Source organism: Pholis gunnellus, assembly GCF_910591455.1.
Source record: "Pholis gunnellus genome assembly, chromosome: 19".
In the NCBI taxonomy this organism is placed as follows: Eukaryota; Metazoa; Chordata; class Actinopteri; order Perciformes; family Pholidae; genus Pholis; species Pholis gunnellus.
Window position 1 is genome coordinate 1,520,486 of NC_136546.1, and position 22,787 is coordinate 1,543,272.

The following is a 22,787-nucleotide window of genomic DNA, read 5'->3' on the forward strand; positions in this document are numbered from 1 at the left end:
TTATTGCAGTGCCACCATTACAATACAACTGGGTACCTGATGATTGTGTTTTTGAGGTTACGTAATTTATGAAATAAAGAAATAGCAAAAAGCATCAACCACCTCAAGTCATTGTTGGTTGTAAATTGTGTCCCATTCATGTCAATATTTCATGAGATTTGAATTTTTAGCCAAAAAAGTATACAGTATAGATAGATAGATAGATAGATAGATAGATAGATAGATAGACTTTATTTCAGACTCAGGGTCCAGAGAGACAAATACATAAAATGACATACACAAACAATAAAAGTACATCGGCCCAGCAATGCCTTACAAAGAGACAGCTGTACCAATGTCGCCACAGCTGGGACTGGCAGTGTGTGTACTAAACCTTATGTTTGTTAAAACCAATATGATCTCATTTTCAGAGTCATTAAGTCGACAAATGAATTTATACATGAGATTTCTTAAAACAGTTTGGAAAGTATTGACTCGTGCAGCCACAAACATTTCACTGGCACTACTCCATCTCAGTCTCTTTAGCAGTATCCTCATGGCATCATTATAAGCTACTTGAAGTCTCTGTAAGCGCTTTTTTTTGTAGTTTGACCACAAGTGTGCAGTAGAGTGGTGCACAATATGCTCTGAACAGAGACATCTGTACACATACCAAACTTGCGTGAGAGACTGTTTGCTTGTGCATACATCCTACGACATATAAATGCCTTTATCATCGGTCATGTGTTCTGTTATAACATGACCAAGATATTTTACTTCATCACAGACTCCAAGATTTTTTTGAAGTTAGGGAAGTTTAGACCTTTGTCCTCTTTGGTTCGACAGATCAAGATAGCACTCTTACTGGCGTTGTATTTGATGTCATGTTCCACACCATACACAGTACATATAGTGAGGAGCTGCTGAAGACCAGCACTACATGGACTAAAGATCACCAGATCATCTGCATACATGATGTGGTTAACCAGAGTATTTCCAATCATGCACCCAGTATTACAGGCTTTCAATTGCTTGGACAGATCATCAATGTATAGATTAAACAGAACTTGTCGGACACCATTGTTAACCCCAAATGGGGCTGAGACACTTTTACCCCATTTTACATGCATAGTCTGGTGCGCGTACCAGTGAGCCAGAATTCTCACAATGTATGTGGGGACTCCTCTTTGGCTCAGTTTAAAAAACAACTTACTATGATTAACACGATCAAAAGCTTTGGAGGCATCAATAAAACACACAAGAACTGATGAGTTTTGACCTCTGTATTTGTTGACAATTTCCTTTAAGGCATATAAACACAAGTCAGTGCCATGTTTGGCTTTAAAGCCAAACTGGTTATCTGTGGAGGTGATAAACTCATATATTCTGTCCAGCAGGATTCTTTCTAGGATTTTCGACAGTACGCTGGCCAAAGCAATGGGCCTGTAATTATCTAGGCTCCATACTTTACCAGCTTTGTTTTTAATGACTGGCACTAAGAGAACAGACAGCATTGAGTCTGGTAACAAGCCATGAATCATGAAGCCAGTAAAACAAATAGCGAGGAGAGGAGCTAACCTCGGACTAGCAACTTTAAGGTGTTCAGCAGTAATATGGTCTAAACCACTTGCTTTGCCTTCGGACAGTTTATTTATAGCTTGGTGCACCTCATTTGATGTAATTGCCATTGACTCATTACTCTCAAAAGTATATCAGGGGTCTGTTACACAAAGCTTTTATGACGTTATCAAGCTACCACACACACACTCCTCAAAGCTATAAATTGAAGACTATTGGTAGCAGATGTTTGTTATATTGAGGACGCTTGTCATGAAATGCTGCCTTTAATGTATTTATGTGGAGTGCTTCTCTGTAGCAGTGTTATGTGTGTAAAAATGTGTGTGTCAACAGTATACTTTCAGACATAGGCCTCAGCGCCTGGTGACTCTTCATAGCAGTTAATCTAACATACATTAAAAATTGCATGCAAGCATAAAGAGATCTTCACGTTTAAATAAACAATGAGTGTTATTATTAAAGATAGCTCAGAATTAGCCATTCAAAACAAGTTCTGTACTTTTTAACAGCTTCAAATATGTGATCTAGGGCCAACCACTTCCCTGGATGAAACTACAAAATGTAGTCATTATTTTTCTATTGCTAGTACAGCCAGAAAAAAGTATTAAGCCACCTCTACTCTGTCTACTCTGTAAAAATGTTCTGGGGGAGGACCCTCAGAACCCATTAGATTGTCCCACCCACATTTCCAATGCTTCCTATGGCCATGGTAAAAACAACTATTTGCTGCGTTCACTATTGGTCGGGCCACAATTACAAGCAGCCTGCTAGTCATAATTCAGTATTGAGCTTATCAGGAAGTGTCAACAAACTGCTGGCAAAATGGTGGCCAAACCACCATCGCTGGCAGTTCCATCAATCATTTCAAAACTAGTACAATTGATTATGCTAATTTAGCTTGTTTGTTTGTATCATGTGTCACTTTTTAATTAAGAGCTCTAAATAGGTCACACAACAAAATCTTATTTAGACTGTTCAATGTTACAACTACAAGGATTCCAACCATCTTAGAATAATGGGCGAACCCAAGTCGTAATAAAAGGATGTTTTTCTGTTCATCCATTTCTGCATGTGTGTGAATGCAGCATAAGTATCAAACTATTTCAGGTCTGGGAGCAGTATCAAAGCAGACTCCTGTGTAAATCACACTGAAAGAATAACGAGAATAGAGAAAGAAATCGGGGAAGAAGAGTGCATCGATTTTGTTGACTTAGCTTCTTCAGGCAAGAAGCCATGATGGCAAAAGCACAACATCCTCTTCATCCTTGAGTCTAGACTGACTGACGGACATGACTATTTAGTGTATGACATAAGATAAGATAAGATAATCCTTTTTTAGTCCCGCAGTGGGGAAATTTACAGGATCACAGCAGCAAATTGGACAGTGCTCACAAGATACATGGTGAAAAAGAAACAAAAGCAGCAAGTATTATAAATAAGTAATAAACAGTAAAGAATATCAACTAGTAAAAAAGTACAGACAGAGTATTTTTATTGCATAGTGTAATTATTGCACTGATTTGTTATAGTGTTGGTGTTGTGTGGTCTACTGGGAGCACAGCTGGTTGTGCAGCCTGACAGCAGCAGGAAGGAAGGACCTGCGGTACCTCTCCTTCACACACCGGGGGTGAATCAACCGGTGGCTGAAGGAGCTGCACAGAGCTGCCAGGGCATCCTGCATGGGGTGGGAGGTGTTGTCCATCAGGGATGATAGTTTAGCCATCATCCTCCTGTCTCCCACCACCTCACAGCTGGGGTGTCACTGCTGGCATCCTTGATGAGTTTGTTGAGTCTGTTCCTGTCGGCTGTCGAGATGCTGCCGCCCCAGCAGACCACTCCATAAAAGATGGCTGATGCCACCACAGAGTCAAAGAAGGTCCTCAGGAGTGCTCCCTGCACTCCAAAAGACCTCAGTCTCCTCAGCAGATAGTCTGCTCTGACCCTTTTTGTAAAGTGCATGTGTGTGATCAGTCCAGTCCAGTTTATTGTTCAAGTAAACACCCAGGACATAACTCCACATAAAATGTGCACAATGTGTGAAGAGTCACCTGAAGGGGTCTCAGATTCAGTAAGTGTATTTATGAATTAGGAGAAAGAAGTGCATTAAGTGATATCAAAGTGTTGGGTAAAAGCCCCCTGAGGCAGCAATCTTTCCCGTCTTTAGATATGGTTTGTTTCAGATGCTGCATGCCAGTGGTCTTTACTGTCAATCAAAAGTCCCATGTGAGCACGTGCATGCGAGTCAAGTTTGCCATTATGATGAGTGGTACCTTTGATTATCTGAACCCAGGATGTTCGTCTCTCTACGTTTTAAGTGCAAAGTTCATTAGTAGGGTGTCTGTATTTGTGCACATACCTTTCCATGCTTACATTATACATAACAGGAATTCCAGTCATGAATTTTGCATAGTGCATGTTTGCGTCCACACACACACTCAGATGCCCAGCAGGTCAGTGAACAGTAAAGAGGCAGAAAGAGTCTCATTAAGGCTGGCCTATCTCCTGCCTCTCCATTCCCTGTTTTCTCTATCCAAACACTAGAAAAACATCCAGCTTCGTAACTTGTCAAAGGGCGCCACTTAAGGCTTTTTGTGTGCCTGAAAACGAGTAAAATGAGCAGGGAATTCCTCCGAGGAAATAGTTTCACAAACCCAGGAGATGAAAAAGAGAGAAACAGAGTACCTGTCTGTGCGATGTGCTCTGTCAGCGTCCTGTCAACAACACACAGCCAATTAGGGCTGCAGCCAAAAGGCTGGGTGAGCTCTCTGTTTCTCACTCCACTGACTCTGCATCCAGCACAAACATACACACCCTGACATGCTCACACTCACACATGCAGTAAACAAGGTCGGCACACATTCAAGTGTACGTTCAAATGAAAAATGTGAGCGCACACACATATATGCTCACGTTTTTGTACTGTGAACAAACACAACCTGCATCCTGAACGAAAGGAAGCCTGTATCTAAATCTTGATGCAGCAGAATCGCCCTCATTACCAACTCTCTGCACTCTCTTGTCCCGTCGCTGATGCCAGTTGGCCATTTGACTATATTTCCATATTGAGCCTGCACTAAGCACTTAAGGCTAGGCCTGCAGGAGGGCGGGTAAGTTGTGTGTTTATCTGTTTGAGGACATGATGCTGAACTTTATACCCTCTCCAAGTAAAATCATAGCTACAGTGCTGCCATTGGCTGGAGAGTCCATCCAGATTATGATCCAGACACACAAATACAGAGAGAGAAGGGCACACACACACACACACACACACACACACACACACACACACACACACACACACTGCCCCTGTCTGCCTCTGCCATGCTACAGTGGTTCCCGGGGCTACTTTGCATATCAGACCTGACATAATGAGGAGATACGGCACAGTGTCTGAGGACAGTGGGTGTGGAGATGGAAGGTTATACTGCCACCTCGTTTGGTCAGCTTAATAAAACCTCACACACATACAGGGCTGCCGGCCTGTTGGGGAGCCTCAGTTTCAAGCTCTCAAGACAAACAGAGTTATAACAATGATCACAGCTCTATTAGTGATAGGACTTAACTCTAAAGGGATGTAAAAATCATTTTTAAGTGTTTAAGAGTTCTAATATCAAAACATGAGCAATCCAAACCATTTCATCATTGCATCTATGCTTAAGCTCTGATATAGACCAGGATGTATGGCTCCTTACAGCCCAATTTTAGACCATGTTTTAAAAATGTTTTATGCATTTTATAAATATTCAACATGGTACTGCACACCCCTGTACAACTGTTGATATTTTTTCATGTACACAGATTCTGTTTAATAATATCGTAACAAATGCTAGGCAAGACATTCACTTTTAAACCTTAAATAACTGTATTTGAATAAAACCTCTACAGACAAATAGATGTATAATATACATTGATTTAAACGTAATATTAACATTAAATTTCTCAGCGGGACATATCAGACAGAAATATCTGTTGAAAAGTCATCAAAATCTCCTGCTATATAGCGTATTGCACATTTGTTTATTAGGAATGCTAATGATGGATACACATTATCCTACTTGGTGAAAGTGCAGTATCCTACACCAAGTGACAAGGCTGCCACCTGTTTACTGGGCAGTAATTTAGCAACGTTTAATAATACACCTCACCTGCCTCTGCTGCAGGGAGTACTGGTGACCGAGCTAGAGGATGTCTGGTCTAAGACCCTACAGGAAGAACAGAGGGATACTTCTGACAGCAACTCACAGGTCTTTCACCGGTACCAACATCCAACAGGTAAAACCTGATAAAAATGCAAGACCTCATTCTCGATGCTAACATACAGATGTCCTCACTGAGCAACCATGCCTTTGTTGAGTGTACACAGACAGCCAAGGGGGTTTCTTCCAAGACACCCTTGCACAGCCATTCGCTGAGCCTTAGGGGGTTTACCAACAACACTGCCCGCAGAGTAGAAAAAAGCGCAGCAAAGTGCATATCATGCCAAAGCTCAAACAGGGAATAGAAGATGTGATATTTCCATTTCTCTGTCTCCTGTGGGGTTGAGAGTAAAAAGCACTGACACTGAAGCGTCCTGTACCTAAACATAGTTTAATATTTACTGACTAAAAGGGAAGTTTCAATCTGAAGGTAGCTTCTTGCGACTAAGCATGCAGTTTGGGTGGTACAACAGGTCACACAACTTATCCACCCTCTTGGCTGTCACAGCAATAGAGCCTTGATGGATAACAGCTTTAGAGGTGACTGCCCAGTGGATCTAAGATGGCAATTGACTTCGCTATGCCCGGCTGCTATTCTGTCAAGCTGCCAGAGCTACCATGGAGCCCACACTGTCACTAACGGCACACTCTGGAAAGAGACAAAGTAGCAGAGTAGCAGACAGAAGGGTCTACAATATGTGTTTGAAGGATTTATCGAAGATGTCAAACTGATAAAGAAGCTAAAGCTACATAGCACAGTGTTAAAGTGAACCACCACATCACCTGGTGATCGAGACACAAGACAATGAAATGAAGGAACAACACTGTTCCTGTAAAAAAGGTAGATCTTTATTCACTATTCCACATTTAATAACCTAAAGCAGCATGTGCACACATTCAGTATACATTCAGTAGCTGGCTTAGCATAGAAGTGCTAACGCTAGTTAATGATGTGCTAATGTACTCTGCTGATGTTAGCTCACCAACCTGTCCGGGTAACGAGTTTCACTATGAACTAATTTTTAACCATGCTAACTTGAAATTCACAAAACCAGCCTGAGAATGAAAGAAAATCTAAAACAACTGCATTAGAGTCTATAACAGTCTATGAGGTACAATAGTTGTCGGACCCTGGACAGAGCTGGTTGATGCTATGCTGTATTTGGCCAGTCTGCGTTCGAGGAGCAGGACTTACCGAATGGTCAATATCAGCTGAGGGACAGAGGAGTGTTCCACATAATACAGACATCTTAGTCAAATTCAGTAGAGGGTGGTTAAAAATAAACTCTCTCCAAACCCTAAGTGACAGGAAGAGATCACTGATGCATACACCTTAGTAGTATGTGACAGACAGGAAAGAGGAACAGGAACAAAACAAATAAGGTAGCTCAAGGGTCAACTCCCTCTCCTCACAACACTTCTAACAGCCCAGCCGTTTAGCCTTGTAGACAGAAATGGCTGGACTTTTCTCCATCAGTGCTGGAGTCAATCCTAGATCCACTCCTGAGAGGCTGCCCCAGGTTCATGCAATTCGACTGTGACAAAACTCCCCAGCATTGGGTTTTAGTTTGCATTAGCTGGGATACCTCAGCATATCAAAAGACTGTTGCTCAGTCCGAGAGATTGACAGTCCTGACAGCTTAAGGATCAGGTGGAGGAGATGCAAAATGTTATGAAACCTCTTTGGTTCTGTCCCATGAGCAAACATATCCATTCTCAAGGGTAGATGATGTTGAGTGGTTAGGGAGAAGCTGTTCTGCGTTGAGGCCTGACAATCAAGGCTGTCACCGCTCTGCCGTGTCTTTTGGGTCAGAGCTGGGCATCCATGAAGACCGCGCTCTCCCAATGCTGTCGGGAATCATGTCAGACATGAGATACTCAACAGTAGTTTCGGATGTGACAGTAGCTACAAATGTAATTTCGACCAGTCATCTAAGCCGCTGTGTAAGATAGAAGAAGCAGCTTCTGAACAGGTGAGACTTCGTCATCCGTTCCTTTTGATTGAGACCAACACCTCCCAAGCTGTTTCCTGCAATCGCTGACTTGATCATAGGGGAGATATCGATTGATGATATTCCATCTTCTTGTCCTTTGTTCTCCCTGCAAAAGGTAGTTTTGGGACACAGGTGAAAGGTCAGTGGTACGTCGCAGATGCCAAGACATCTGTGGATGGATGCAGTGGCATAGCATGTCAGTCTTCCTGATCACTTTTGTAAAGTCCAGAAAGTTGGAGATCAGGGCAATGATTATCGTGTACAACAAACTTACTGGGGAGCGATCTAAGCAGGACTAGGGCTAGTGTTTCATGCGTGTTTCAACAACTGCTGCACACGGCTGACTGCAACAAATGGATCAACATCAATTGCGAGTATACCATCATGAGTTCACTAATGCACCTACTTACCAAAACATTATACATGTTGTCCTTTAGGATGTACTACTAAGTGATTGCATTGTTGTTGAATTTGACATTTTACTTCACCAGACATTCGTCACCCTGTGGGAGAAAAGATCCTGTATTTATGCTAGAGCATTTATACCAAGAGTGAATCACTTATTGTTTACTTGACAAATACAACAATTTAAATAAAAAAAACATTTCTGGTGAGGGTTATATGAAATAAATAAATGGGTAACTAAGGGCGCTTCCACCAGCTGTAGTCCATGAGGCTAGTCCGAGTCAAGAGTGAAACTGATCGCTTGGGTTTGTGTTCTATTTAGTCTGGTTTGGTTTAAAAGTGCACAAATTAAAGCAGAACATTTTTTGGGGGGGTTTTATTGCTGAGGGGCATGTACGAAGGAGGCAAATATGTCTTTTTTGGACTTTAAATTTTAGCTGTCGACGTTTTTACACTGTGGCTGCTTTAATAGTTAGAAGCAACCATCTCACGACTCTAAAGGAATGTATATTTTAAAAGAGAGGTATCTAAACATTTTTTACAGCTGCAGTAAAACAATTCAGTGTGGAAGGCAAATTAATCTCCTCTTTAAGGAAGTAGCAACTTCAGAGTTCAACGATAATGTTTTTTTAACCGACCGACCTGATGGGCAAGTCGGTCAGAAATCAAAGTAAATTTTTGAGATGAGAAGGAAGTGAGATGGCTCACTCCTTAGCTACTTCCATCTGCTCCGGAAAGAACAATGTGTTTAATTCTTTTTTACTACTTGCCAAATCGGGCGGGTAAGTTTCTAGGTTTACTGGCCCAATGGGACATGTTACCTGTCCCAGCAACCCTTGTGATTGGGCCCTGAACTTGATGCAAGAAGAGACAGCATAGTGAGTATAAGATGGAGAAACGGCTCTGCACTTGAGTGCTAATGGTGAATCGTAGGCCACTGACACACCTAGAGAGGAGACACCAAGCTCATCTAGAACACAGGTCTCAGGCTGCAGCACCGTCCGCTTACATGCACCTCGCTCTCGCCTCCCTCCTCGTCATCCTGATGACTGCCTCCTCCCTTTGATGTTAACCTATAGATGCATGCATTCAGCCTTCTCTTACACAATCAGCATCAACGGTACAAGCCCACGCACAAGCCCGGCACACAGCACATGCATGCATGCACAAAGAGACCCACATACACAGTCTCGCTCTCTTGAAAACTCGTAGCGATGCACACGCTCACACGTCACACAGCGGGGCAAGCATATAAGTAATTTATCACAGTGTGACACTTTCACGGTCTAATTAGCCCCAGTGTTGCAGTAAACACGTCCCAATGACCCTCCAGTTCTGGCTACTCATCAAGTATAGATGGGGCTGAAGATGGCCAGAACCTTAGGAAACAAGGAACCCCATGTGCGATGGTGTGTGTACTCGCTGACAGGAGTGTGTGAAGCCGACTCAAAGAAAGCTCTAGAGAGATGCTGCATGGTGCGTAGAGACAGACAGCCCTGTTGCTTGCTGCTGCTGCTGCTGCCTTTGACGCGGTGATGGGGATTTTCCTCTTTCTGACTCTCCCTCTTTCTCTGTTGCGGTAGCAGACGTGGCCAGCGAGCTGTGATCAAACTGTGCCTTCATCCCTCCTCTTCGCTCCCTCTCATCAGCTGGAGGGCTTCAGCAGCAGGGTGCCCCAGATTCACAGACCACCTCCCCCCTCCCATCCAGTGCAGGGGCTGACTGCTCTCCACTGTGGAGCACTACTGACACCTTGTGACCGGGAACATGGAATTCCACGGGGAGGTGAAAGGAGGGCCTACATTATTGTTCTTGAACTTCATGGTGTTGATAAAGTGTGAACAAATAATATTCCTATAGAACAGTTTTGGTAATAAGGCTCCATCTAAAGGGGAAAATAATCTAATTAGCCTTTCAATTGATTCGCTTTTAATTGCTGGCTGCACTGCTGTATCTGATCAATGTTCCCAATAGATCAATCAAAGGTTGAAGGGGTACTGCATGAGGTGTCTGCTCAGGCCTGAGGACAGGCAGATGGGCAGTGTAGGGGGGGGGGGCCTGAATCAATAGCAGTGTGTGGAGTTAATCTAGTGAGTGTCCCTCTGGCAGATATAAGTGACTGAAAGGTTGAACAGCACAGCGGAGCAAAGAGCCATTATCAAATGGGACGAGCTCAGCATGTTTCTCCCAAATAAGCTACTTCTATTATTTGAGGTGTGTAGCCAGGGTTCAGAACCTCTGGGGTGACTTTGGGTTGAGCACTGTCAGGGACTTTCTCCCTTTGTACACTGGAGTATTATATAAGATTGTATCTGGGCTTTTTTGTGCGTGCGAGGCCAAATCCAAAGCACATTTAAGTTCTATGCAAAGCTCTGATATTTATTTTTATCCAAAGCTCTTAAGTGCAAGAAGAGGAAATTAGCTTGCAGTGCATGTTGATAGTGTAATCACCTACATGCAGACACTTCCCTTTGTGCCAACAACGTGGTCATAAAGTACAGTAGAAACTGTGTACTCTCTCTTTTTGCTTATAAAGGATCAATAATTATGCGCAGGTTTGACTCTCGTCAAATGATACAAACAAAATCTTTAATCAGCTGTACATGCATTGGCACAATGTCACATATTTTTTATTACCTCAAACGTGGTAATGGAACCAAAATGCATAAAAAGGTAAAACCGAAGCGGAGAAACAAATGATGAAAAGTTCTTATCAGTTGACGCCACAGCGGGACACTTTGTTTATATTCATGATGTAATGTTACCGCTCTTTACAATACTGCTGGCAGCTAATACTTTGAAATATGTATGCAATGCTGACAATATAAAGCACCGTAAATACAAAGCAAAGTCCCCTTCATTGAATCAAGCATCATTTACACATAGACAGAAGGTTGTATTGGACGGATTGTACACAAAAACTCTTAATCCTGCTTTCTAATTGTACTGTTGAACAGTTTAACTGACAGCAAGGACGTAGACGACGGGGAACAGGGACAGAGAAGTGACGATTAAAAGGACGCGACAAGGAGGCGGGACGGAGAATGGGAGATACTTTTGATTTGTTATGTGTAACATTTACACTGCAGGACTTAACCAGCAATCCTAGCACACGCAAAACGGGTTGAATAAAGACAAACAAAAAATGGCACTATGAATTACAAACGTTGAGGCTGTTTGAGTCCACCACCACAGCTGTGGAGTAGAGCAACTTCAGCCTGTTCCCTGCCTTCAATGTTACATTCTACAGTAGGCACTATGAGAGGCATGGCAACATGAGAAGAGACGGAGAATCACAGTGAAGACGAAACACAGTCATCTCTATATACAGGCCACCTCACATCTCTGTGTGACTAACATACAGTTTAGGCTTTAGTGTCTCTTAGTGCATGGGTCTGGCCTTGGGTTGAACTTTCAATATCGTGCTGTGAAAATGACACTAAAACATCAACAGATCACTTAGTACAGTGGCTTTAACAAAATTCAAGTGGGCGTTCTTGAAGAACAGTTTTATCTTCTTATTTTCACATTAGAATATCTTCCTCAAAATGTATTAATCATAATCTATCTCACACATGTTCATTGCTTTTACTAAATGATTCATTAGGCTCTATGGAGCATGAAATTCAAGTTGAACCGGTGCGTCCAGAGAGGCCAATCAAACACACTGTTGACCCAATCCTCACCTGGATCAGAGTCACTGACCCGCTTCAGTCTTCTTGGTGATAGTACAGAGTAAGGCTTCGCTGCATTGATATTAGTAGTTCAGGACGGTTCCGTCTTAGAAAGGCACGCGACTGAGCTCCGCACTTCAAAGTTCACCACTGCTCCGGTTCCTCGCCCGGTTCTTTTTAGCAGCACTTTGCATTGATCTCCGTTCCAGAGAAAATGACACTTTGTGACCTTGTCAATAATATACACATACATACATATTTACAGGGAAGATCGTCTCCTAAGACTAGAAGGGTCAGTTGATATTTGTATGTCTGTCTTTTGTTACTTATACACAGAGTGTGTGACTGTACACATGGCAAGAATGTAGACAGATAGCACACGGAAAGGAGACTAAAAGAAACGCAGCAGAGATGATGTCTGTGTGTGTTTTTACGAGTGCTTGATAGTGTATTTGCCTTTCTGCAGCTGGGAGATGTACAGCTTGGACTTGGTGCCGTCCAGTCGTTTGAACCACACCTCGTCGTTGTTGATGGTGGTGATGATGGCGCTGCGTGACACAAACACACACAATGTTAGCGCAACGGCACTTCCTGATCCTCACAACCAACACGTGACATCGCTGTTTGCAGAGGTCCCCAGGTCGCATATAATCATGTATTTACAGGGAAAATGACGAAGGAATACTCTGCTCAAGTGGTAAAGAGGCATTCAACTGCACAAAGAGAAGGTTTTACAGACAGACAGCTACAGAGAGGAGAAGCAATACTCTCTAAAGGGCAGGGCAACAATGAACTAATGCTGCACGATTAAAACGCGTGATCAAATCTTATCATCCAGAATATCACTTGAAAAACTTGTGTATGTGATCAGGTTGCCAAATAGGACCAGCGTCCAGGATGCTGGTTGTAGAGAGAATGAAAACCATGTATACAACAGAATATGTGCTGACCTAATCTACTTCACTAGTTGTGTTGTACTTTCTTCTACAGCATACACTCAGTAAAATGCTGACTATCTTCTGTGGGATCAAAAGGAACCATTTCCCCGTGTTTAGGTCCTTCGCACTGTAACTGAGAGAGTGAAGCTCTTTGTACCATGCTGGTGTGAAGTGAAGGCCAAAGAGAAACGACTTGTACAGGTACATGAGATAAATCAATGAAATGGTGCTGTAGATAGCCTCAGCCTTGCACAAGGGTAGCTGGCAGATAATGTTGGCGGATTGTCCAATTGGCAAGTTAAACTCCACAACTAGTAAGCACAATGTCTTTCTTAAGATTGGTAACTTATTTTTGTTTTCCAAGATCTTCCTGGAGCAGGTTTACGGACACCCACAACATATTTGATTTCACAGCTGTGAGTAGCTCCTTTATTTCCTTTGTGCATTGCAGTGTGAACACCACAACATACTAAAAACCAGCTTAGAATGAGTATACAGAAGTATTTGGGACACGCCGAGACTTTAAGCTGTGAACCTACACAGAGTTCTAAGCATCTGGCCCCTGGTGCTCCGTAGCACAGAAGTGTCTCTCTGTTGGGATGAACCGCATTAATAAACTTTATTCCTCTTTTGATGATTGTATCCTCCAGAGGTGTTCAGTTAAGGTGAGATCTGGTGCAGGAAAACTTCATTCCTGGCTACATGTTAATGTCCACCAGCTGTGTGGTGGGCTCTGCTGCATGGATGTCCAGCTCTACCCGTTCATAGCAGCCACCTGTCGTCTCCACTCAGCGGTGCTGTGGAAACATCAATACATTCTCTCTATTCACTGACACACAGGGCAGAATGTGGATCCACAATCATTCAGCCTAATACTCACAGTCTTTGTCATTTCCATTACCAACGAATCCACCACGTGACCCAGAGTCACACTCACTTTTACAGACGAGTGCACACACCTTTTAGCATCATAACCGACAGGTGCTTTAATCAACATCATACAATAAACCCTGCTCACACGCAAACACACCTAGCCGGGTACTCGTCCTTCCTGTTGATGCAGATGGCCTGTCCCCTGCAGTACCACTGGTTGTCGTAGAAAAGCCGTCCGTCCTCGAGGCGCGCCACATGTTGATGTCGGTCAGGCTTGACTGCAGGGACTGGAGGGACAGCATTAGAAGGACAAAGGGGACAGTGTAAGTTTAAAAGAAACAGACCACAAAATAGAAAAAAGGTGGACAACATCTGTCTCCTTCTCAACTATGAACTCGAGTACTTCTAGCTGAAAGCATCGAATCAGTGGCTCCTGTACAACTGTGGGTCGATGGCTGCACTCAGCCAGAGATTGACTGTAACCAAGGACGAGGAGAGACTCTTACCATCCACCTTCACCCTGTGTGGCCCCAGCGATGCCATCGCCTGTGGGGGAGAGGGGAACAGACACAACTAAAAAGTCAAATCACAAAAAACATTCACCGGGCGACTCCATTGTCCGATTCCACAATACCTTTCTTATCGCGGTCCAGTCTTCCAGAATATCAAGGTCCTGCAGCATATAAACAATATAAGGCCGTAACAGAGCGGTTAAGGACAAATGTCCAGTGAAACATCTGTGTTAGCAGCACGTCACCGAGGTGACATGTGGTGCAGATGAATGATGAGGAATAAGACAAGAACAGGACCAAGGGAAAAGGATATCAGAGACAACGACGGGCTTCTTCTTCTTGACGGGGCAGAATGGGTCTTTCTTCTTGTTTTTCCGTGAGTGCAATCCATCATTCCACAACTCTGGAGGGCAGAGAGGACAGATTACAGAGAGGAGGAGCACTGTGCTTCTGTATATTTCTGTTTTATAGATGCATCTTGTTGGTTTACATATTCTTGATCAAAAGCCCTCTGTATATTCTGTGACTGTTCTTTAATACCACTACTCTGTATCTCTTATTAATGAATTAATAAAGCAATCCAAACAATTAATTGATAGGTCGTCAGGTGAAAGATTCCAATTTTGATAAATGAATTGTTTTATTTACTATTAAACACAAACTATCTGCTGCTGAACTAAATGAGACTGAGGAATGCTTCTCTCTATATAAACTGAACAGTGTGGGTTTAGGGGACGCTGCCAGAATGTAGGTACCTGAGGTAATGTCAATACTGTGTCTGTCTTCCTCCAATCTTCTTATCTTCTCCTCCAGTTCACTCTGCACAGTGTCAAACAGCAGCAGCTTCTCACTCTGGGAGACAGAAACAAGGGAGCAAGATACAAAATGATGATTCAAATCAGAAGACAGGTTGAATTCTGTCTAGCTGGTGGGTACTGTGGCTGAATCCCAAACCCCAACATTAGAGTGGATATCCATCACTCTAGAGGCAGTAATCTACTTGAACAAGATGTGTTTTGCTGTGGAAAACACAAACCTGACCCCCACATAAGCCCTGACTCATTGGTTGCTCTCTTACCTCCCAGTGTTGGCAGGCAGCCTGGATCTCACACTCGTACTTGTTCTTCACTGACTCCAAGCACAGCTCCCTGTAGATCCCTGTGACAAGCATTACACTTTAATCAAAGTGACTATATAGCCTTTATTAAACTGCAAAAAGGCATTAGGTTTAGCTGCATATCATTAAAAGATACTTGTAAAAGTGCCTCAATCTATCAGTATAGATGTAAGATACACAAAAGAATGTCAACAAAGAGGATCCTTTGCCTTAGTCAAGTTGATTTCATAAATGTGACATAACACATCCTAACTCAGCGTCATACGTGCATCTAAAGTCAAACTCTGTCACATTAAAAGACTCTAATCCAATACACTTTTTGCCAAATTCTCCTCCCGGCCCGCTAGCTTCCAGTCTGTGAGTTCAGATATCAACAATCTTATTCCAGTAAGGCTGACTCCACCTTTAAGACTAATTTAAATATCAAACTATAATACAGAAAAGCTTGTCACATTGACCCACCAGCTACTTTGGTCCTGATCTGCATGTTCTCCTGCAGGTTGGCCAAAGGTTCCAGGTACTCCTGGGCACAGCCAGCCATCACCTCCTGCAGCTTGATGTCCACCTGGCTCAGACGCTCCTTGTACAACCTGAACAGCAAAACAAGGAACCCCAGAGCCATTCTAGCATTTTAGTGTTCAATTTCAAAATATCTTGTAAGCAAGTTAAAAACAGTGGTAATAAATGAGAAATGAACTTTCTGAACTCTCACTGGTGTGCAGAACAGTAATATAGTGTCCTCGTCTCTCCAGAACAGGAAGCTGTCTATTAATGCACCTGCCAGAATGGCTGATGTTGTCTCAAATAGACCGACCAAGTTTATTATTATGAGCCATTTTCACCTCATATTGATGGTCATTTTTTCAAAAATGCTGATAGGAAATATTGTATCTGACGCATAAAAGATCAACAAAAAGAAGGCAATTGGTTGATGTACATTTGTCACCCAGATGGGGCAACGTTGGCTCAGTGGATGGAGCGCGTCGTGCTTTAAACACAGAGTTGGTAGTTCGGGCTCCCCGGGCGCTTTACAGCAGCTCAATATAGGGCTCCAATTCCATGTATGTATAGAACTTATACAGGCTCAGCTAAGGCCAATGAGCATATGACTAGGACTCCACTGCCTTCTTAGACTCCTGATCCTTCTTTGAAGGATGCATAATGTATACGGTTGGTTCTGATACTATACACCCTACTCTCCGACTGTACTTTGTATCTGACTGTACTATTTGAACTATTCTGACTGTACTGTTTTAACGGTTTGTTTTACGTCAGGCGTCAGCTAATAATAAACAATAACCACTGTATACGGATCATTGTGATAACGTTTACAGATTGCCACCTGTTTGTACAGCGGTGGGGAGGATCTGGATGACCATCACTCTGAATAAGGTCCAGTAAAAGGTCCCAAGTATCCCAAGCAACCAGATGAAATGACAAGCCTCTCACACAGACCTCAGTGGTTCAACTTGAACATGAAGCTCACTGTTGACTCAGACCAGACAGCAGTAGGTGGAGTCATGAGATGGGAACATGGGGAGGGACTTACTGCTCCTTCAGGTCGGTGAACTGTTTCTCCAGAGTGGTCATCTCATCTAGGCACTCCATCCTCCTCCTCTCACAGTCCTCATCATCCATCTCTGTTCACAGAGACATGACAGGTCTGACACCACCTCCATACACTGTTGTTCTTTTCATCCATCACCATCATCATCATCATCATCATCATCATCATAGTGACTGACCCCCCCCCCCCCCCCCCTCATGCTCTACGTTGGTTGAAATGCCATTTTAGCATATCATACACACCCCTTGTGTGACAGACGGGTATTTTTGGCTGTGGGTTGATATTTAATGCCGAACAATGTGTGTCCTACCCGAGCTGTCTCCATCTTCAGATACGGACGAGCTAACAGTGTCCTCCTCGTCTGTGCTGCTGCCGTCCTGCTCGGGAAAATCCACCTCCATTTCTTCGTGGTTACTTTCTTTCTTCTCCCGGGAGTGAACCGGCATTGCGACGTACAGATGAGCGGGTGTTACCAGCCGTGGAGAGGCTGTTCGTTACGTTTACGCCGAATAAAGAGGCGAACGTACCTCAAACAGCTAACCGGTTAGCTAGCCCGCATCTAGACAGCTGGTAATGCAAACATGGCCACCGTTGGCCAATCACACGGAGCCTTACTGACTCTGTCCAATCAGATGTTGGTATGCGTATCTTATTGCTGGGTAAAGGTTTCAGGGATTTGTAGTTTCTTAAACTTTGTCCTAATAACTAATACGTAGCTTTCTGCTTGTGCAGGATACAGCTAACATACTGCACTGATTTGTTTTTAGGTGTTTGGAAACATTATATTATCATTATATGATATGTAGTTTTGTTTGTTTGTTATAATCTTACCAACACAATAGGCTACTTTTTGAATCCAACAATATGTTATGGGTACTACTTTCCAAATTACCATTCATAAAAGAGTTATGTAAAACAAATCTTGATTAATGGTTAGTAAATCATTTACTCATGCTTTGTCTTTTCAGCTCTTTAGTTCACCATGAATACCCCACAATGGACCCCTGACCTTCTGTAACGGGATGTCTGTACCTGATTTCATTTATTAACAACTGCCTTCCTGGATTATTGTAATAACCATTTTTTGAGTGATTTATGAACATTTATGACTACAGAGGATTTAGAAACTTTTTTCTGATGGTTTCAATTTCAAATTCATGTTTTTTTTTAACATTTAGCCTTGATGGTTTATTATCCTTCATTAATTACTAACATTTAGTTACTTATTCTATTAATGTCTATTAAAGGTTCTGTCAGCTATTCTATCAATACACCTTTAATCAAATTCAGCAAATATCTCCTGACGTTCCGCTTCACAACCCGGCAACACAAAAAGTGTTCTTATTGATTGGCTTATAACTGATTTATATTGATCAGTTATAAGCCAATAATATAAATGCAACTTTTATTCAAAACTTAGAAACTCTTTATAAGAGGAAGAATCATATGTGCTGACTGCTGAGTCATGATGAGAATGTGCTGTAGCTCCAGACTCAAACGCATGCAGTCAGTGCCATCATCTTAGTCACTTTTCTGCACTTGAAGCAAACGGAAGGGTTTTCACAGCGGAATATGGTGAAGAGGTGCCAGAGAGCCTCTGCTAGCTGACTGACGGGGCTCAGGCTGTCACAGCTCACTGCTACACTCTTTCCTCATTCACCTGGTTGTCACTGATGGACAGACTGAGAGCAGTGTGGAGGCTGAAGCTGTGCTGATGTCTACGAGTGTGATGGACAGCTGTAAGTGTGTGCAAGTGTGTGTGTGTGTGTGTGTGTGTGTGTGTGTGTGTGTGTGTGTGTGTGTGTGTGTATTAAGTCTTTCACTCGAAAAGTATTGCAGCACTTTTTAAAAACAAAATAATATTCCTCTATTCCAGAATTTGGGCATAAGTCTTCAGGATGTGTTCTAATTAGAAAATATATAAAAGCACCAAATGTCCAATCGGATCGACTCTGTATCTTTAAGTAAAGTCCACTAATTGATCAGCTGCATCCAAATCCTTTACTAGTGACAGATTGTACTGTAGTGCTGGTTGATTGTGTAGTGGTTGAAAGTAGGACAATTCACATGAATCACCTCAACATATAAACAGTTTTTAACGGTCAGAGACTTTGTCAAACCATTTGGAACTATCATTTAATATCACACATTTAAGCAACATTGTTGTCAACATAAATATGGCAAACATAGATTGTATGATCAATGTAATAAAAAGTAGCTTGAATCAACTATTTGCTTTATTAGCCCAAACAGAAATGTCTTGCCTGGTAATCCGATCCAGATTTTACAGAAAGGACTGTATTGCATTATGAAATGACAAATATTATGATAGAAGGTTTTATCCACATAGCCCACTTCTATTTATGTATCTTTCTAAGAGTTTGAGTGCATTTTATGCTGGATACAATCCCATGATCAGCAGTTCACAGTAGAACCACAGGGGGGCGATAAAGACCTCTGCTAGGTGGTCAAACAGCAGCTGACCAAATCTTATAATCCATTCCTGGAGGGTATGGACTATTCTAGTACTGAAAGAGGAAGCATTAATAACAACTATAAAAGAAACATGGTTAATGAATGGATGACTAGATTTATAAATAAATGGATGAATGAAAATACAGATTGGGACATTATATATATATATATATATATATATATATATATATATATATATATATATATATATATATATATACATATATATATGCAACAAAGAGGCAGAATGCATTGATTAATATATTGCTCAATTCAAGTAACATATTAGTAAAAACTGTACATTAAGCATCAAGCACATGTGTGCTGACATCAGAAGACAAAACAGGAAGCTGGAGTTTTAACTGTGACACATGAGCTGACATAACAGACAGACGGCCTGCTCAATCCTCACAAAATGCTAAATTAGATATGAGATTATTAAACAGTGACAGATTTCGCTCAGTTGTTTTGCGGTTTGTCTTGCAGCCTCACTATTTCCGTGGTGCGTAGCGCTGCCAGTCAGATCCATTTTCACACTGCTGTAAGTGTGTCAGGAAACTTCGCTGGTCTAATTTGTATTTAGGGTTGAACAGCGTGCTAGCAGAAAGTCAGAAGCTGTCTTTGTGGTTTATTTCATAAAACTGTGCTTTTTCCCCCCCTCGTGGTCTCAAACGGTCCAGTGGAGTGGACACTGCTGACACAGTGGATGATCAATAATGTTGCACACAACTCAAGAATGAGCAGACAACCAAACAGTGAACCACAGTTTATGATCAATGGGCATGTTTTCCAAGTCTCTTCCAATTTCATTGTTTAAAGCTGTGCTAAAACTCTGTCTCTGCAGTTCCTAGTGCAATGTTACTGACATTTAAAAAACAACATTTTGCATGTGCACTCACACGAGAGTCAGCATTGTGATAATGTGTAGTCAATGTTAATCTTTAACCTCAAGTTATACCTGCATGCGTACACAGACTGCTATCTCTCACAACAAACCCCATGGTTAGATTATTGACTCAACTCTTAAAGAGCAGATAGATGCAAGTGAACACTTGCTCCCTACACTTGAAAAATGAAAATCAAACAAGACGTTGAGGTCTCTAATGCTTTTATCTTATCTCCTTTGAACTAGCATCAAAAGTCACCGTGACATCTCTGGCTTGTTCAATATAGCAGAAAGTATTTGAATTGGGGCCAAGCAAAGTGTTTGTAAATCCCCAACGTTAGCAATTCCCCTCTGCTTACCACTATAATATTATATTCTAATTTGAATGATCATGTTTGAACCCTTTGCTTTCTTGTTTACAGATTCAATGAATATCAATCAATAACATTTAGGTCTCTATGCTAAATATGAAGCTACAGCCAGCAGCTTAGCTTAGCATAAAGAATGGAAAAAGCTGGTCTGGTTCACTCCAAAAGTAAAAAAAAACAACGGCCTTATGCATACCAGTACCTCTAAATCTGACTGAGGCCGCATTTCCACTGCATGGTACGGTCTTTTGGGGGTTTTTCCTATTGGTAAAAGTTGTGGATTGTCCCTCAATCAAGCTGAGCCGATACTAGAAGGTGGAGTTAAAACATTGCAGACCACTTTGTCACATGTACAAAATGGGACATCCTGCATAAACCCACTAATTTTAAATAGCCAAACTACCACAATTTTTGTATTCAAATTTTGTATTTTGTTTTCACTGTATGTGATGACAGAAACAACGTTTAAGAACTTTATTTCTGTCACATACTCTGATACATACATACAATTCATTCATGCATTTAACCCATCCTAAACATTAGGAGCAGTGGGCCACTGTAAAGTATTCACTGGACCCAGATTTAAAAGAATGTCGGCCCGCTGGAACTATTTCTTCAACGTTGAGGGTCGGCGTTTCAATATACACTCATGTCCTTTCAAAATAAAATTCCCTCTTCACAGGAAGTTAGGTTTAGGCAACAAAACCAGTTTGGTAGATTTAGGAAGAAATCGTGGTCGGCGTTAACTTGACTGACTAGGGTGGCAAACAAGTCACGTGACAAAATGTTATAGTTCACTTTAAGTTTAGCTTGGGACTCGAACACCAATCTCCTGTGTTTATTTGACCCATTCACCACCCAACCTAAGCAGAATCTCACAGACTTTATACTGTCACATGCTCTTACCATCCACTAATGCTGTGGGAGGCTTTGTATTGGAGTTAGTTGAAAGCCTGGTACGTCGCATACAGGCGGCAACCTCCGGTTCTGAAAAGTAAAGTTAATGCGGAAGTGCCTTAAAGCTACATTCTCTCTAATGACCATCAGGGGGCGACTCCTCTGGTTGTATAGAAGTCTATGAGAAAATGACTATATATATATATCTATATATATATATATATAAACGGCTTGTTTAAGGTCATGCCACAGCATCTCAATCGGATTGAAGTCCGGACTTTGACTAGACCACTCCAAAACCTTCATTTGGCTTTTTTTGAGCCATTCAGAGGTGAACTTGCTGGTGTGTTTCGGATCATTGTCCTACTGCATAACCCAAGTGTGCTTGAGCTTGAGGTCACGAGCTGATGGCCGGACATTCTCCTTCAGGATTTTCTGGTAGAAAGCAGAATTCATGGTTCCATCAATTATGGCAAGTCGTCCAGGTCCTGAAGCTGCAAAGCAGCCCCAGACCATCACACTACCACCACCATGTTTGACTGTTGGTATGATGTTGTTTTTATGAAATTCTGTGTTAGTTTTATGCCAGATGTAACGGGATGCACACCTTCCAAAAAGTTCAACTTTTGTCTCGTCAGTCTACAGAATATTTGCTCGAAAGTCTTGGGGATCATCAAGATGTTTTCTGGCAAATGTGAGACGAGCCTTTGTGTTATTTCTGCTCAGCAGTGGCTTTCGCCTTGGAATTCTTGTTATTGTTGAATCATCAACACTGACAAGTGAGGCCTGCAGGTCTTTAGATGTTGTTCTGGGGTCTTTTATGACCTCCTGGGTCGTCGATGCGCTCTTGGAGTAGTTTTGGTAGGCCGGCCCCTCCTGGGAAGGTTCACCACTATTCCATGTCTTCTCCATTTGTGGATAATGGCTCTCACTATGGTTCGCTGGAGTCCCAAAGCCTTAGAAATGGCTTTGCAACCCTTTCCAGACTGATACATGTCAATTACTTTGTTTCTCATCTATTCTTGAATTTCTTTAGATTGCGGCATGATGTGTAGTTTTTTTGGACCTTTTAGCCTACTTCACTTTGTCAGACAGGTTCTATTTAAGTAATTTCATGATTCAACAGGTCTGGCAGTAATCAGGCCTGGATGTGGCTAGTGAAATTGAACTCAACTTCCAAAAAAGGTGGTTAATCACAGTTCATTCATGATTTATCAAGGGGGAGCAATTACTTTTACACATAGGGCCAGGTAGGGTTGGATAGCTTTTTTCCCCTAATAAATGAAATCATCATTTAAAAACTGCATTTTGTAATTAGACCAAATAAA

General features: G+C 42.1%; 1 protein-coding gene across 1 annotated transcript; it reads right to left on the reverse strand.

The window, feature by feature from the left end:
• Nucleotides 1-10,752: 10,752 nt before the first annotated feature.
• LOC306711220 (breast cancer metastasis-suppressor 1-like protein-A) lies at nt 10,753-17,376 on the reverse strand. The gene is made up of 10 exons (XM_079180043.1): nt 17,144-17,376; nt 16,816-16,906; nt 15,729-15,856; nt 15,228-15,307; nt 14,905-15,001; nt 14,463-14,552; nt 14,272-14,336; nt 14,144-14,183; nt 13,795-13,924; nt 10,753-12,374 (listed from the first exon to the last, which is right to left on the reverse strand). Exons 1-10 carry the CDS (start codon nt 17,277-17,279, stop codon nt 12,257-12,259), a joined length of 975 nt encoding a protein of 324 aa, XP_079036169.1. The 5' UTR covers nt 17,280-17,376; the 3' UTR covers nt 10,753-12,256.
• Nucleotides 17,377-22,787: the final 5,411 nt, after the last annotated feature.

Bases quoted from the DNA above. Each gene is read 5' to 3' on its own strand.
- LOC306711220 (XM_079180043.1), bottom strand. From the start codon at position 17,279: ATGCCGGTTCACTCCCGGGAGAAGAAAGAAAGTAACCACGAAGAAATG. The intron at 16,907-17,143 runs GTAGGACACACA...CTCTGTGAACAG, and splicing joins TGAAGATGGAGACAGCTCGG to AGATGGATGATGAGGACTGT. The intron at 14,553-14,904 runs GTACCTACATTC...TCTGCCCTCCAG, and splicing joins CAGTATTGACATTACCTCAG to AGTTGTGGAATGATGGATTG.